General features: G+C 39.6%; 1 protein-coding gene across 1 annotated transcript in view; it reads left to right on the top strand.

Moving 5' to 3' along the window:
* Positions 1–12,813, top strand: part of CHCHD3 (coiled-coil-helix-coiled-coil-helix domain containing 3) — a 282,425-nt gene that overhangs the window by 88,296 nt on the left and 181,316 nt on the right. The window contains exon 4 of the mRNA XM_069586985.1: positions 11,198–11,315. Coding sequence (XP_069443086.1) covers positions 11,198–11,315 — 118 coding nt within the window. The remainder of the gene's footprint in view (positions 1–11,197; positions 11,316–12,813) is intronic.

Here is a 12,813-nt window from a genome sequence, read left to right as displayed (position 1 = left end):
GCCTACTCAGACTCATGTCTGTCAAGTCAGTGATGCCATCCAACCATCTCATCCTCTGTCGTCCCCTTCTCCTGCCCTCAATCTTTCCCAGCATCAGAGTCTTTCCAGTGAGTTGGCTCTAAAGAGGTAGCCAAAGTATTGAAGTTTTAACTTCAGCGTCAGTCCTTCCAGTGAATATTCAGGACTCTTTCCTTATAGCAAGGTGTGTCTTTTTTTTTTTTGAGGAAAGTACAACATCCGCTGGATCATGGAAAAAGCAAGAGAGTTCCAGAAAAGCATCTATTTCTGCTTTATTGACTATGCCAAAGCCTTTGACTATGTGGATCACAATAAACTGTGGAACATTCTGAAAGAGATGGGAATATCAGACCACCTGTCCTGCCTCTTGAGAAACCTATATGCAGGTCAGGAAGCAACAGTTAGAACTGGACATGGAACAACAGACTGGTTCCAAATAGGAAAAGGAATACATCAAGGCTGTATATTGTCACCCTGCTTATTAAGTATGCAGAGTACATCATGAGAAATGCTGGGCTGGAGGAAGCACAAGCTGGAATCAAGATGCTGGGAGAAATATCAATAACCTCAGATATGCAGATGACACCACCCTTATGGCAGAAAGTGAAGAGGAACTAAAAAGCCTCTTGATGAAAGTGAAAGAGGAGAGTGAAAAAGTTGGCTTAAAGCTCAACATTCAGAAAATGAGGATCATGGCATCTGGTCCCATCACTTCATGGGAAATAGATGGGGAAACAGTGGAAACAGTGTCAGACTTTATATTTTTGGGCTCCAAAATCACTGCAGATGGTGACTGAAGCCATGAAATTAAAAGACGCTTACTACTTGGAAGGAAAGTTATGATCAACCTAGACAGCATATTAAAAAGCAGAGACCTTACTTTGCCAACAAAGGTCCATCTAGTCAAGGCTATGGTTTTTCCAGTGGTCATGTATGGATGTGCAAGGAGGTCCAACCAGTCCATTCTAAAGGAGATCAGTCCTGGGTGTTCATTGGAAGGATTGATGCTAAAGCTGAAACTCCAATACTTTGGCCACCTCATGCGAAGAGTTGACTCATTGGAAAAGACTCTGATGCTGGGAGGGATTGGGGGCGGGAGGAGAAGGGGACGACAGAGGATGAGATGGCTGGATGACATCACTGACTCAATGGACACGAGTTTGAGTGAACTCCGGGAGTTCATGATGGACAGGGAGGCCTGGTGTACTGCAATTCATGGGGTCGCAAAGAGTGGGACATGACTGAGCAACTGAACTGAACAGCTTATAGTGAAGACACAATATAGGGAGATGGTTTCCATAAGAATTAATGTACAGTGCCCCAGATTTACCCATCCAGCACTTTCAATCCCTTCCCCCTGCCCTAAAACGCTTTAAGTAGTAACCCTTTAATGTGGTGTAAGAAAGTTGGATGGAAATGTAAAAGGTGGAAAGGCTTCTAGGGAGGAGTTGGAGGCTTGAAAGCATCTCCATTGTCTTCTCACTGCAATTTCAGTCTAATTCCCAGCTGCTTTTTCTTGGTAGAGCATCTGATGGATGGGTGTGAGCCAGTAGGTTAGTTTTGGCACACCACAAGGATCGCCAGTGTTGGCCCCAGTCTATCTGAGTGCTGCAGAGAGAACCTTCTGATTTTTCTGCCGCTGTTGACTGCTCTGAATGGGTAGAGGGTGGGAAACAGGAACAGAGACTTTCTCTTGGTTCCCTTGACAGGGGACTGAGCAGGCACCCCTGCTTAACGTAGTTCAGAGCCCTGATGAGTAGGAGATGAAAAGAAGCAGCAGCTTGGGAGAAAGGCTCTCAAAAAAGGTGCTTCTGGCAAGAACTGTTGGCATATTTGAATGGTGCTTTTGGTGTTTGTAGCACTGGTGACTATTGCCACTTGGTTGGTAAGATACACTGATTTTACGGTATGTCTTGATTTCATGGATATTGAAGGATGGTGAGGAGAATAACCCCGTATATTTGATGAAATAGACTAAATTCTAGATGGAAATAAAGGGAAGTGGAAGGGAGGAGCAGTGATAATTAAATGATATAAAAACATTTCGCTGAACTGAAGAAAGATTGGAGGCTGCAAATTGAGAGGCCTCTATTCTGGGAGGGATTGATGAGAAGAGATGTGCACCTGGTCAGACTGCTAAAATTTCTGAGCTCTAAGGATAAAGAGAAAATCTTATAAGCTTCCTGACAGAAAGAACCACTAATTTATAAAGGAAATGGGATCAGTCCGGGTTTAGGCCTTTCTTTGCCAAACTGGAAGCTCGAAGGCAGAATGACATCTAGGGATTCCTGAGAAAGGGCTGAGAGCCCCCAATTCTGTGTTGCGCTCTCGTTCACCTGCCAGGGTGAGAAAGAGACTTACAGATATGTGAGGATTTGGAGAACTTATTACTGTAAACAACTAGCAATCAGAATCCACTAAGGAGACAGAACTCATCAGTTACTTTTAACGGAGAGAATTTAGTGCAAGAATTGTTAATGAGGCATTTAGGAGCTGAAAAGGCAAAACAGCCACAACAAAGTAACTCACAGGCAGTGCTGTTACTCAAAATATATTGTGAGCCATCTATGTAATTATAATTTTTTTAGTAGCCACATCAAAAAAAGGAAATAAATTTTAAGATTTTATTTTCCCCAGTATATCCAAGATGTTCTCATCTTAACATATAATCAATATAAAATATGTTAGTGGGGCATATCACATTCTTATTTCCATACTCAGTATTAATCCAGTATGTATTTTATACTGACAGCACATCTCAGTCTGGACAGATTTCATGGGCTTGGTAGCCATGTGTGGTTAATTTCAGCGGTATTTGACAGTGCAGCTCTCAGCTATCCCAGAGGTAACACTGGCAGAGGTTAGGAGTTAAAACACTGAATCTGGGAGGAGGGGCTCTGTGGAGCTGCACCCCAGGAAAGAGGAGGCCAGTGGTTCTGGCACTCAGATTTCTGGGGACCCTCCAGGTAGGCATGGCTGGTGTTTCCAGAGGGAAGTGCAGGAAGGTTGCTTTTGCAGGTGTGAGCAGCCTGCAAACTGGATTGAACTGCTGCTGCAGGGACAAGTGCTGCTGCTGGCGTGAAGCAGTGAGGCCTGAGCCATGCTGAAAGGCGGAGACTGCAAACTGGAGCGTTCCTTTTCCCTCTACCAGCCTGCGGGCTCCCTCTGGCACCCTCTATTGGCAGAACCTAACAGGGACCCAGCTGCAAAGCAGGCATGGGATTTAGAGACTCCTGGCTCCCACTTCACAAAGTAGGGGCGTATGAAACTGAGTCACAGCTAAAAGTCTGACATGCTGGTCCATCTTAGGAAGATTCTTAAAGAATTTGAACCAAATTGCAAATTAATTATAACAGAGATCTTAACCAGGGAAAGGTGGAGAGGAGTAACAGCACCCGTGAGAATCCGTCTTTTCACTGTGTATCGATACATGGATGATAGAGTGGGAACATCTGATAAAGCTACTAGTAAGGGTTTTTGAAAATGAAGAGAAATTCTTAATGGGAAAACTAAGAATTGTATGAATTTAAAAGCACTGAACTCTTAGCTAAAAGTTGGGGTTGAGAGTCAAAGCATTCAAATGATTTCATCTTACTGACTTTGCAGAGGGTGGTGGTTGAGAAAATAGTAGGAATTTTGTTTTCAAACAAGAGTAGGGAAGTGTTTGTGAATATTCAGAAAGAAAATGATCACTAATCTCAAAGAAAAATACCAAAGATCTTTTTGGGATGGGAAGAGCATGTATAGTAACTTGATATAACTGGGAAAATAAGGAAAGGGGAAAAAGAAATAAGAGCAAAGTAAGATTAATGGTAGATAAAGTATAAAATGAAAGAAATAAAGTTAAGTGTATCAGTTTTCAACTATTAATAATTGCGACTGGCCACAGTTGACCACTTAAAGATCAAGGGTGCCAGATTATTTTAAGACACACATACACACACCAAGAGCTATGTATTATTTGACATACAAGTAAAACAAAGTTATTTGTTTAATTTTAATAAAAGTTAAAAAATTACTGGATTGGTAAAGCTGTACCAAGCAGAAGAAATACGAGAAAAGGTACAAATGAAGGTTGTCAGCCCTAAACAGAACAAAAAGGCACAATTATGTATTGATAACAAGCCAGATTTTAAAGACAACAGTCATTAACCTTTATGCATTAATCAAATTAGCAGCTCAACATGGGAATCAAAAATGATTAAAAATTCAAAGACTGCTTGATTTAAAAAATAATAAAAAGATGTTCTGTAATTATTCTTTCTTTAAAAATGTTTACTCTGGGATTGATGGTGGTATCTGCTAAGCTTTAACTTTAAAACATCTACCATGAAAAGTGTTGGAGTGAGTTAGGTGGTATGTATATGTTTGTATATTTGGAGGGTGAGAGGTTGCAGTTGGGTTTAAGCTTGAAAGTCCTTTGAAATAGAAAAGAGGAAAAGTATTGATTCTTTCCCTCACAAATCTGAGGAAGGAGAATGGTGATATCTTCTCTCTGTCTGGCCAAAAGTTTACCAAGGCTTACTGACTTAACAAGGCCAATTTCAAAATATGTGTTCTGGTGAAAATGTGTCTTTTAATAAAAAACAAATGTAAGTACAGAAAACTTGATGTATCTTTTATATATGTAAGGGTATGTACTAAGCTGCTGTCATTTCTTCATAGCTCTGGGCCCACCCGTGTCTTACGGGTCACTTGAACCAGGAATGTTGTCCTAGTTTTCTGTCTTCAGGAGGACATCTCATGTTGCCATCTGTCCTGGCTCAAGCCCATCTGGGATGAGGCCAGTGCTTAAGTTGATGTCTTGTCCACCTGGGCCCATTAGAGGGATTTGCCCCAGAGATACCTGTGTTTGACCTCTGCTTCCTGTTTCCTAGGAAGACCCTGTGGTCCTCCTCAACATCGTAGTAAATAAACAACTGCAGTGCCAATCATGTTCTCAAGGGAGGGGATGTAGCTACTTTGAAAACAAGTCTTCAGTAGTAACAGGTCACGCCTGGGCATCCCCTGCTACAGCTTCTGGGCAGCAGTTTGTTTAAAGCCCCGCTGACCAAGCACAGTTCAGTGTGTGCTGCCACTGTTGCTCACCTGTGGTTTGAGGATTGTAACAATTGGTGTATGCTCTCTAAGAGAAAAAGATGAGTATTGTAGCTTAAGCTGCCTCTAAATATTTCGTTTAAGCCAGATAAGAAAGAGGCCAAGTCAAGGGCGCTTTGGGGTGTTGTGTAACTTCCTCAGGGAAGTTTAATTGTGAATTCCTGAGGGAGGGGGACCTGGGCCTTGGATATGGTGACATTAACTTGTGAACTAAAACCAGAATTCTTTTCACATACAGATCTATTTTTCAGTGCAGTAAGAGAATGTATTTGATAAGCAAAAAAAAAAAAAATATCCCAGAAAATCCAGGGTAGGTAGAATTTGTTCTCAAGTGAGACTTGAAATCGGGACTCGAAGTACAAAGTAATATGCCATGTGTGAACAAGGGGTGATTGTCTCAAATGAGGAGATGAGAACCATTTAGGATTATAACTATGGGTAAATCCCCCATGTTTACCTATATTCGCTGTAGGTAACCTATATTAGCTATAGGCTTCCAGTTAGAGGCTGTTTTTCCTTTAGGCATCATTTTGAACGCCATGCAAGAAAATGCCCAGATTGTGGCTACATTTTGGTATGCTTTAAAACAAAAACACTTAAAGAAAAATGTTCTTGTGTAAAGCAAGTAAACTTTGTTAAATTCTGAATGACATTTTAAATGATATTTGTGTAGAAATAAAGATGACCAAAATAAACATCCTTTTGGTTGTATGCAGAACCAAGTCTTAATGCTGGTTAGGTAATACTGATTGACTGTAGGTCTGCCAGATTGCAGTCATTCAGTTTTCCAAGACAGTGCCATTTCTTGCTAAATTACCATTATATAAAGAGTACCTGTGTTCCATTGTATTAAACTAGGCTCATCCTCTGTTAATTTCTTTCAACAGTGCTTACTGAATGCCTGCCAAGAGCCAGGCACTGTGGAGTGACCGAGTTACAGTGATGCATAAGACAAAGTTCTCCCCCTGTCCCGTGGCTTAATATGTATATATACACACATACATTCTAATAGTGTATATGTATTATGTGTGTGTGTTTCTTCCGTGAGAATGCAGGCCCTGAAATCAGCCTGCCTGGCTGCACCTCTCTCACTGGCTTTGTGACCCCAGGCAGATTACTTCATAAATCTTCTAAAGCCTTATTGTTAGAAAACTTCTCTGTGCCTCAGCTTCCTCATCTGAAATAGAGTAAAACAGTTTTGATAGGGGTGCCGTTGAGGATTGTGAGTGAGTTACACTCGTCAAGTGCGGAGACCTGTTCCTGGCACAAAGCGAGCATTAATAAATGCTGACTCTTTTATCTGTTGTACACGCAGATGTTACACATTCAGTATACACACACATACTGTGTATGAATAGCACACGGCCGTATTATATACAGTGCATGTATATTTCCTTCTAGGATTTGAGATTATTTGAGCTGAGAAATATTAAGCTTGCTATGTACTTTTATTTTGGTAAAGTCTTATTAATAGAAAGCTGTATACTTGCTTTGTCATTATTTTTAATAGTCTTAATCATTAGTTCGTTAGATCACCAGCTCAGCTTTTCTGTTGAGAAGAAGAGTAGTAAACAGTATTTTGAATGCTAGTTCAGCATGTTTTGACAAAGTATGATGCATTAAAGTAAAATTCATCATTAGCATTAAAACTGACCTTTGTGGTCATAGTCGCTCATTTTTCTCTTCTAGTGTTTGAAACAGTCTAAGTACATTGCAGTACTATGCAGATAGTCTGTGTGTGACGGTCATAGTTCAATTTTAGATAAATCATTTCCTCAAATCACTTTATCTGGAACAGTCTCAGTTTCCCATTTATTCTCACCCATTATCTGAGGTTCTTATCAACTTTCCTTCAGTAATAAAATGGCCTTATATATTAAATTATAAAGTAATTTTCTAAGCTAGAATTGTGTAGCATTACTTATGTGTCAACCTACATGAAGATAAATCTGAGTATTTGTGAATTGCCAAATGAGCAGTGCCCAGGTTCAGAGAAACATTTAGGGCCATTGAAAGCCAAACCACTTTGGGAAAGGGCTGGTAATAATTTTGACTCTGGCAAACTCGGACTTGATATAATGAAAGCAAATTTTAAAATGAGCCTCTTTTAAAATAATTATGAGTAATGTGACTTGTGAAAACTGTCCTTACACGACCACAAACGTGAGCGACGTAATGAAAGCTGATTCCTGGTGGTGGTGGTGGCGTTGCTGGTTGGGTGACTCTTCAGGTTTAAGAACCATGGCTTTGGAAACCAGATCCGGTCATTTCATGTCTCCTGTGTGCTTTTCCACATCTCAGTTTTTCTCATATATATGTTTTTAAATAGTAATGCCTCCTTCATAGACAACAACAAAGTTCAATCTATAAAACATGCCTAGCTAAAGTGACCTTTAAAAATACTCCTCCCATTTTCTTAAAACCTTTAGGTTCTTTGAAATAAAGAACCTTAGGTTCTAAATAAAACCTTAGGTTCTTTGGTCAGTTTTTACACAAACTGAAATACATAAATTTTATATATCAGATATCTATAAGAACTGAACATATGTGAGTAAATTATTATTATTTTTTCCATTTAAAGGACACGTGTAATGTTGTTCATCATAAGAGATTTGGCTCATTTTTAGAAATTCATTTTGCTGGTGTATCTTACATCTCTCACCTGGTTGAAAATATATTGAAAACAAGAGCTCAGTTGCTAGGGTTTGAGGTATAAGGACAGAGCTGACTGGTATTTGTTTCATTAAGCTTAGGCAAGCTATCCAATTACTTAATGCAAATAAGAAAAGTTTACACTAAACTCCTACTTCTTTGCTTAAAACTCTAGAGAATTTAAATGAGGAGAGATAGGTATTTAAAAGAAGGGAATTTAAATGAAACTTAAATCAAGGGCTTAATGTAGAATAATATTAGACCAGGAGATCTGAAATAATAAGTGGGAGATGCCAGTAAATAAAAAAAGAGAATGTATTCTCCAGGATACTTGGTATGTTTAGTTTTATCTTGAGATAATTCTTAAATCTTTGGAAACACAAGTTAATAATGACTTATTTTGTCTCATACCTGCCCCTCCCCCACTTTTAAAAACAACAGGGTCCTTGGTGGCTCAGGAACCTTGGGCTATATAAAGCTCAGCCTTCAAAATTTAAAGCTAAGAAAACTAATGTTTATTATATTGTACCATTAAACTGCTAATAGGTAGTGAGGATTGGTTCTGGGTTCTACTGCCAGACTTCTTAAAGATACGAAATTCTGTTCAGGAAACTGTCACTGCACAGACCTTTCTTTTTTTAATTTTATTTTCAGACATTCCTTTAGAATAAACTATTTGAGAATTTGAACAGGTCTGTTTGTAAGAAAATGAAAGTAACTGTAAGAATAAGGAGAATTTCTTTTTGGTCAGTTTGTGCCATCCCCCAATGTCTCTTCAACCAAGAGTCAAGTATAACTAGGTGTTGGTAGTTTAGAGGCTTTGAAAAGTTAGGAAATGTAAAACAGCCTTCTTTAGGTTGGTGTGGTCCAGGATCATCCCACTTGTGACGCTTGGCATCACAGTGGCTTGGCCCTTGGAGAGCTCTGTTGGTGTCTAGTTTCGTAAGTCCCTCGGTCTTCTGTTTCCTGCAGCTTGTTTTCCATTTTCCAGTGAGTCGGAAATACCACTCATTTGTTCACGCATATACTCAGGTATTTTGTAGCACTTGTGGTGTGGGGCTGGCACTGTTTAGCACTGGTATATAGCAGTGGAAAAGGCAGACCAGAGCCTTGCCCTTATGGGACGCAAAGGAACACGTGCAAGGAGGGGCTGCTAGAGTCCTTATAGGCGGCTTACTTGTTAAAGGTGCTTGATCATAACAATAAAGCAGAACTTTGAAGAATTGGGGGAAAAAAGATGGAGAGGACCAAGCGATATGTAGTTATGGTATATTTAATGAATGTGGAGATTTCCTTCTTTTCATAAAGTAACTGCTGCTTCTGTACTCCTGATCCCGCAGTGGAAACTGTTGTTGTTACTGCTGCTTACCTAATGCATTGAGTGCTTATTGTGTCACAGGCTTTGTACTAAGTGCTTTTGTGTATAGAATCCTGTAAGGTAGGTGTTAACTCCAGTCTGTGTTACTCATGAGAATAACAGGACCAGGGATGTTAACTACACTCAACTAGTAAGTGGTAGAGCCTTGGTTTAGGCTCAGGGTTGGTATTAGATATTGCAAGCTGAATAATCTTTAGTTTTTTATTATAACATGGAAGACTTCTGCACTTATGTTATTGCTTCATTTCTAATTAACTTTGCTCTAACTTTATATTTCCAAAGTTGAGCTACTTTTAACTCCATTTATAATTAAAACTTATGCCATATGCAAGTAAACTCAGAAAAAATGTTATTAAGATGAATAATACTTTAAAATTTTACCAATTGTGGAAGATTTGAGAAGCTTTAGTTATGAAGAACTTGCTTTATGTCCAAGAACAAATAATTAAAAATGTGTATTTTATACTAGTTTTATGTATGTATATAAAGTGCCTAGCACAGTGTTTGCATATAGTGAGTGATCTGTCGATTATAGTCGTCGTTATTTTTCGTTTCCACCTCGCTTGTAATCTAAGTCATGCCTTTTGCTTCCTAGTGATGGGCTGGCAGAATGCTTTGTGTGTCTTGTTGTCTAATCTGGTGCAGTAACTTCAGCAGTTGTCAGCATGCTGTCCTTATGGGGACCACTTTGTTCCTCATGTTGCTTTCCTTTTATAGAACTCCAGGATTTATTTGGGTAAAAATAGGATTTATTTATCTTTATTCAAGACATAAGTTTACACAGATTTAATTTTTAGGGGGAAAAGCATTATCGCTTTGGAATGTATTTTACAAACTGATTTTATCTGTTAGAATCAATTTGTGAGAATATCAGAGTATCAAGATGATACAGCAATTTAAAACTAGTAACCAAAAGTTTTCTTTTCTTTTCAAGAATCCTTTTTAAAACTGAAATTTGATAGACTAGTATTGAGTTCAATTTGGTTCTCATCATTCCCACTTATGAAGTAGATTGCACTCAGAATTTCACTTATAGCAACATACCAATTTTACTTTTTCTTTTTATAGCATCGCTTATAACTTCAGGGATATGATGGTATAGAGCGGTTTTTCTCTCAAAGAAGAAAAGGCAATCAAAATCTTTGTCCATGAGATTAGCCTCATGTACTCTCACTCAGTGATTACTGAATACCTTTATGGGCCTAGGCACATCTTTGTCATGCACAGGAGAGAGGTTGTAGTGGATTGCAGCTTAGTATGATCTAATTGTGTGATGAGGTTGATAGACCTAATGCAGTCAGATGCTTCATTAGTAGAATTAGCATTGGTTGGGAATCTTGGGAGATGAGGTTCCGCTGTCTTACTTTGCTGGACCACGTCTGCAGTGTTAACATTTAGTTTGGAGCTAAGGGACAAATTAGAGTCATACCACAAGTGAGGAACCCTGCTCCTGAAAGGTCTGGCCATTTTTGCAGATAAAGATTGTTGGGAAATGAGAGATTCACTGGGAGGAAGGATCTTTTAATAGTGTTTGTATTTCCTGCGGTGATGTCAGGTCCACGAGATCGGGGCCTGGTCCTGTTCAGCACTGTGTCATCAGTGCTTTGCACAATGCCTCGTATAGAGTCAATAAATATCGGAGTCAGTTTTGATGGGAGGATGATGGTTACCTTCAAATATTTGTCTTATAGATGGCTTGTTAATTAGATGTATTACTTTTATCTCCAGAGGGCAGATGGAGTCACCAGGGATAGAATATTTAGTTGGGGAGATTTCAATTTGACATAAGAAGAACTTAGTGAAAACTAATTTAGCAGGTAGATTGATTAGCCTCTTGGTATATTTAAATTCTCTTCTTTTAAGTGCTTGGATAAAGGCTGCATGAGGATTTATTAGAAAATGTACCTGCTGTTGATAAATTTGAGGCCAAGATGACTTCAGCTACTAACTCTATGGCTGTTTCTATCTTTTTATTCAAGTATTCCGTTAAACACATGATGTCAACTATTAAAATATTTTTTTTTCTAAGTTAGAACTTTGTTGTCTTTTCAGACTGAAGCAAAGCAAAGAACTGGATGCAGAGAAGGCTTTTGCCAACGAGCAGTTGACCAGAGCTATCCTTCGTGAGAGGATATCAAATGAGGAGGAGCGTGCGAAGGCAAAGCACCTGGTGAGCATGGAAGATTTAGTAGGGGGGTCTTGTCTACAAGGAAACCGGTGATGATTGGGAAAAGCTTGCCAGCTTCCAGTGTGGATGATATTCATGCTCTCCGCTTAGATTTTCTTTATCTCTGCCTTTTATCAGTGGCTGACACTTTGCTGAGATTAGCCATCAAGGACTCTAAGGCAGGTGTAATGAGAGTTATTGAAGAAAAGATCAACACAGAGAGACAGGCATCTTACTTGAGGGATGTTGTTTGCTTGTTCCCACCCGAGTTGTATTTGAAACCTCTAGGGTGAGAGCCTAGCTTGGTCCTCTCCTTGCTGGCAGCCACCAGATGCTAGCTGGGAAGACTCCCACAGAGGCGAGTAAGGTTTGATCCATCACTTTCTGGACTTTAGAAAAGGGAACCATTTTTTATAAGAAAGGAAATAATTTTTTCAAAGAAAATATTTTTTTAGAAATTTAAAGATTACATAAACATGTTTAAAAATGACTATTAGTAGCAGAAAATTTAAGAGGCACCCATAAATCTGCCACTCTCACATAACCACGGTTTACCCCAAGGTGTTTCCCTCTAGACAATTTCTATTCCTAGGTCTATTACCTATTGAAGACTTTGGGTAGTGCTGTACATAGTGTTTACATCATGAACGTACCCTTTATATCACAAAAATGTGGTTTTTAATGGCTGAACAGTAGTGTCTTCTGCATGCAACATGATTGGTTGGACATCTTCCTGTTATTAAATAAAAGTGGAGCTGTTCTGGGTGAAGCCTGGGATCCTGAATACTCAGGGCTCATTTTAGTCTTCCTGGAAGCCCTCATGTCATTTCCCTGTCTTCTCAATGGAATGTGGTTGGGAACTCGTTGGAGAGAGGAATGTAACCATATAGTGGAGAGCTTGGGATGCAAGACTCACTGGATGTCCCTAGTCCAGCAGGCAGCTGGGGATTGTTACCAATTAATCAGAAAAGAATCAGTTTCTGTTCTCTCCTGTTCTTTCTCTTGGTCCGTCCTTTGAGAGGCTAACCTACGACCAGTTGCCAGTAGAGAAAATAGGAAGCCAATGTGTACGGAATCCATTTCTTCAGTGACTAATTCAGGATCCAGGCTACATGGTGGGCAGTAAACCAGAACAGAGGTGATGGACTAAGAAAGGAATGTCTAGGGTCTGGCCAGCGCCCCTGTGAGGATACACACATTGAGTGGAACTGAGGCCTAGGGATGTGCAAGGAAAGCCATGCATGTGAATGGGGGATAATTTCAGAATTAAAAGTGTTAGATGTCGAGTAATTTAATTATGACATCTGTTGTGCTCCTGAGTTTGAGGGTTTTTTGGGGAAGTTGCAAACATGTCGGGCCCATGTGTTAAGGGTCATTCCATGAATGTTATAGCCTCCCAATTGGAAGATCAGGGATGGAGAGGAGAGAGTTTAATAGTGCTTATGGTGGAGGGTGGCGGGTAGGGATTATGGAGCAAGCTTCGAGGTTTCTAGTGGGCAGA

The sequence above is a fragment of the Ovis canadensis genome, chromosome 4 (assembly GCF_042477335.2).
Source record: "Ovis canadensis isolate MfBH-ARS-UI-01 breed Bighorn chromosome 4, ARS-UI_OviCan_v2, whole genome shotgun sequence".
NCBI classification, from domain to species: Eukaryota; Metazoa; Chordata; class Mammalia; order Artiodactyla; family Bovidae; genus Ovis; species Ovis canadensis.
The sequence above is the reverse complement of the archived record's forward strand: the minus strand, read 5'-3'. Positions and strand labels throughout refer to the sequence as shown.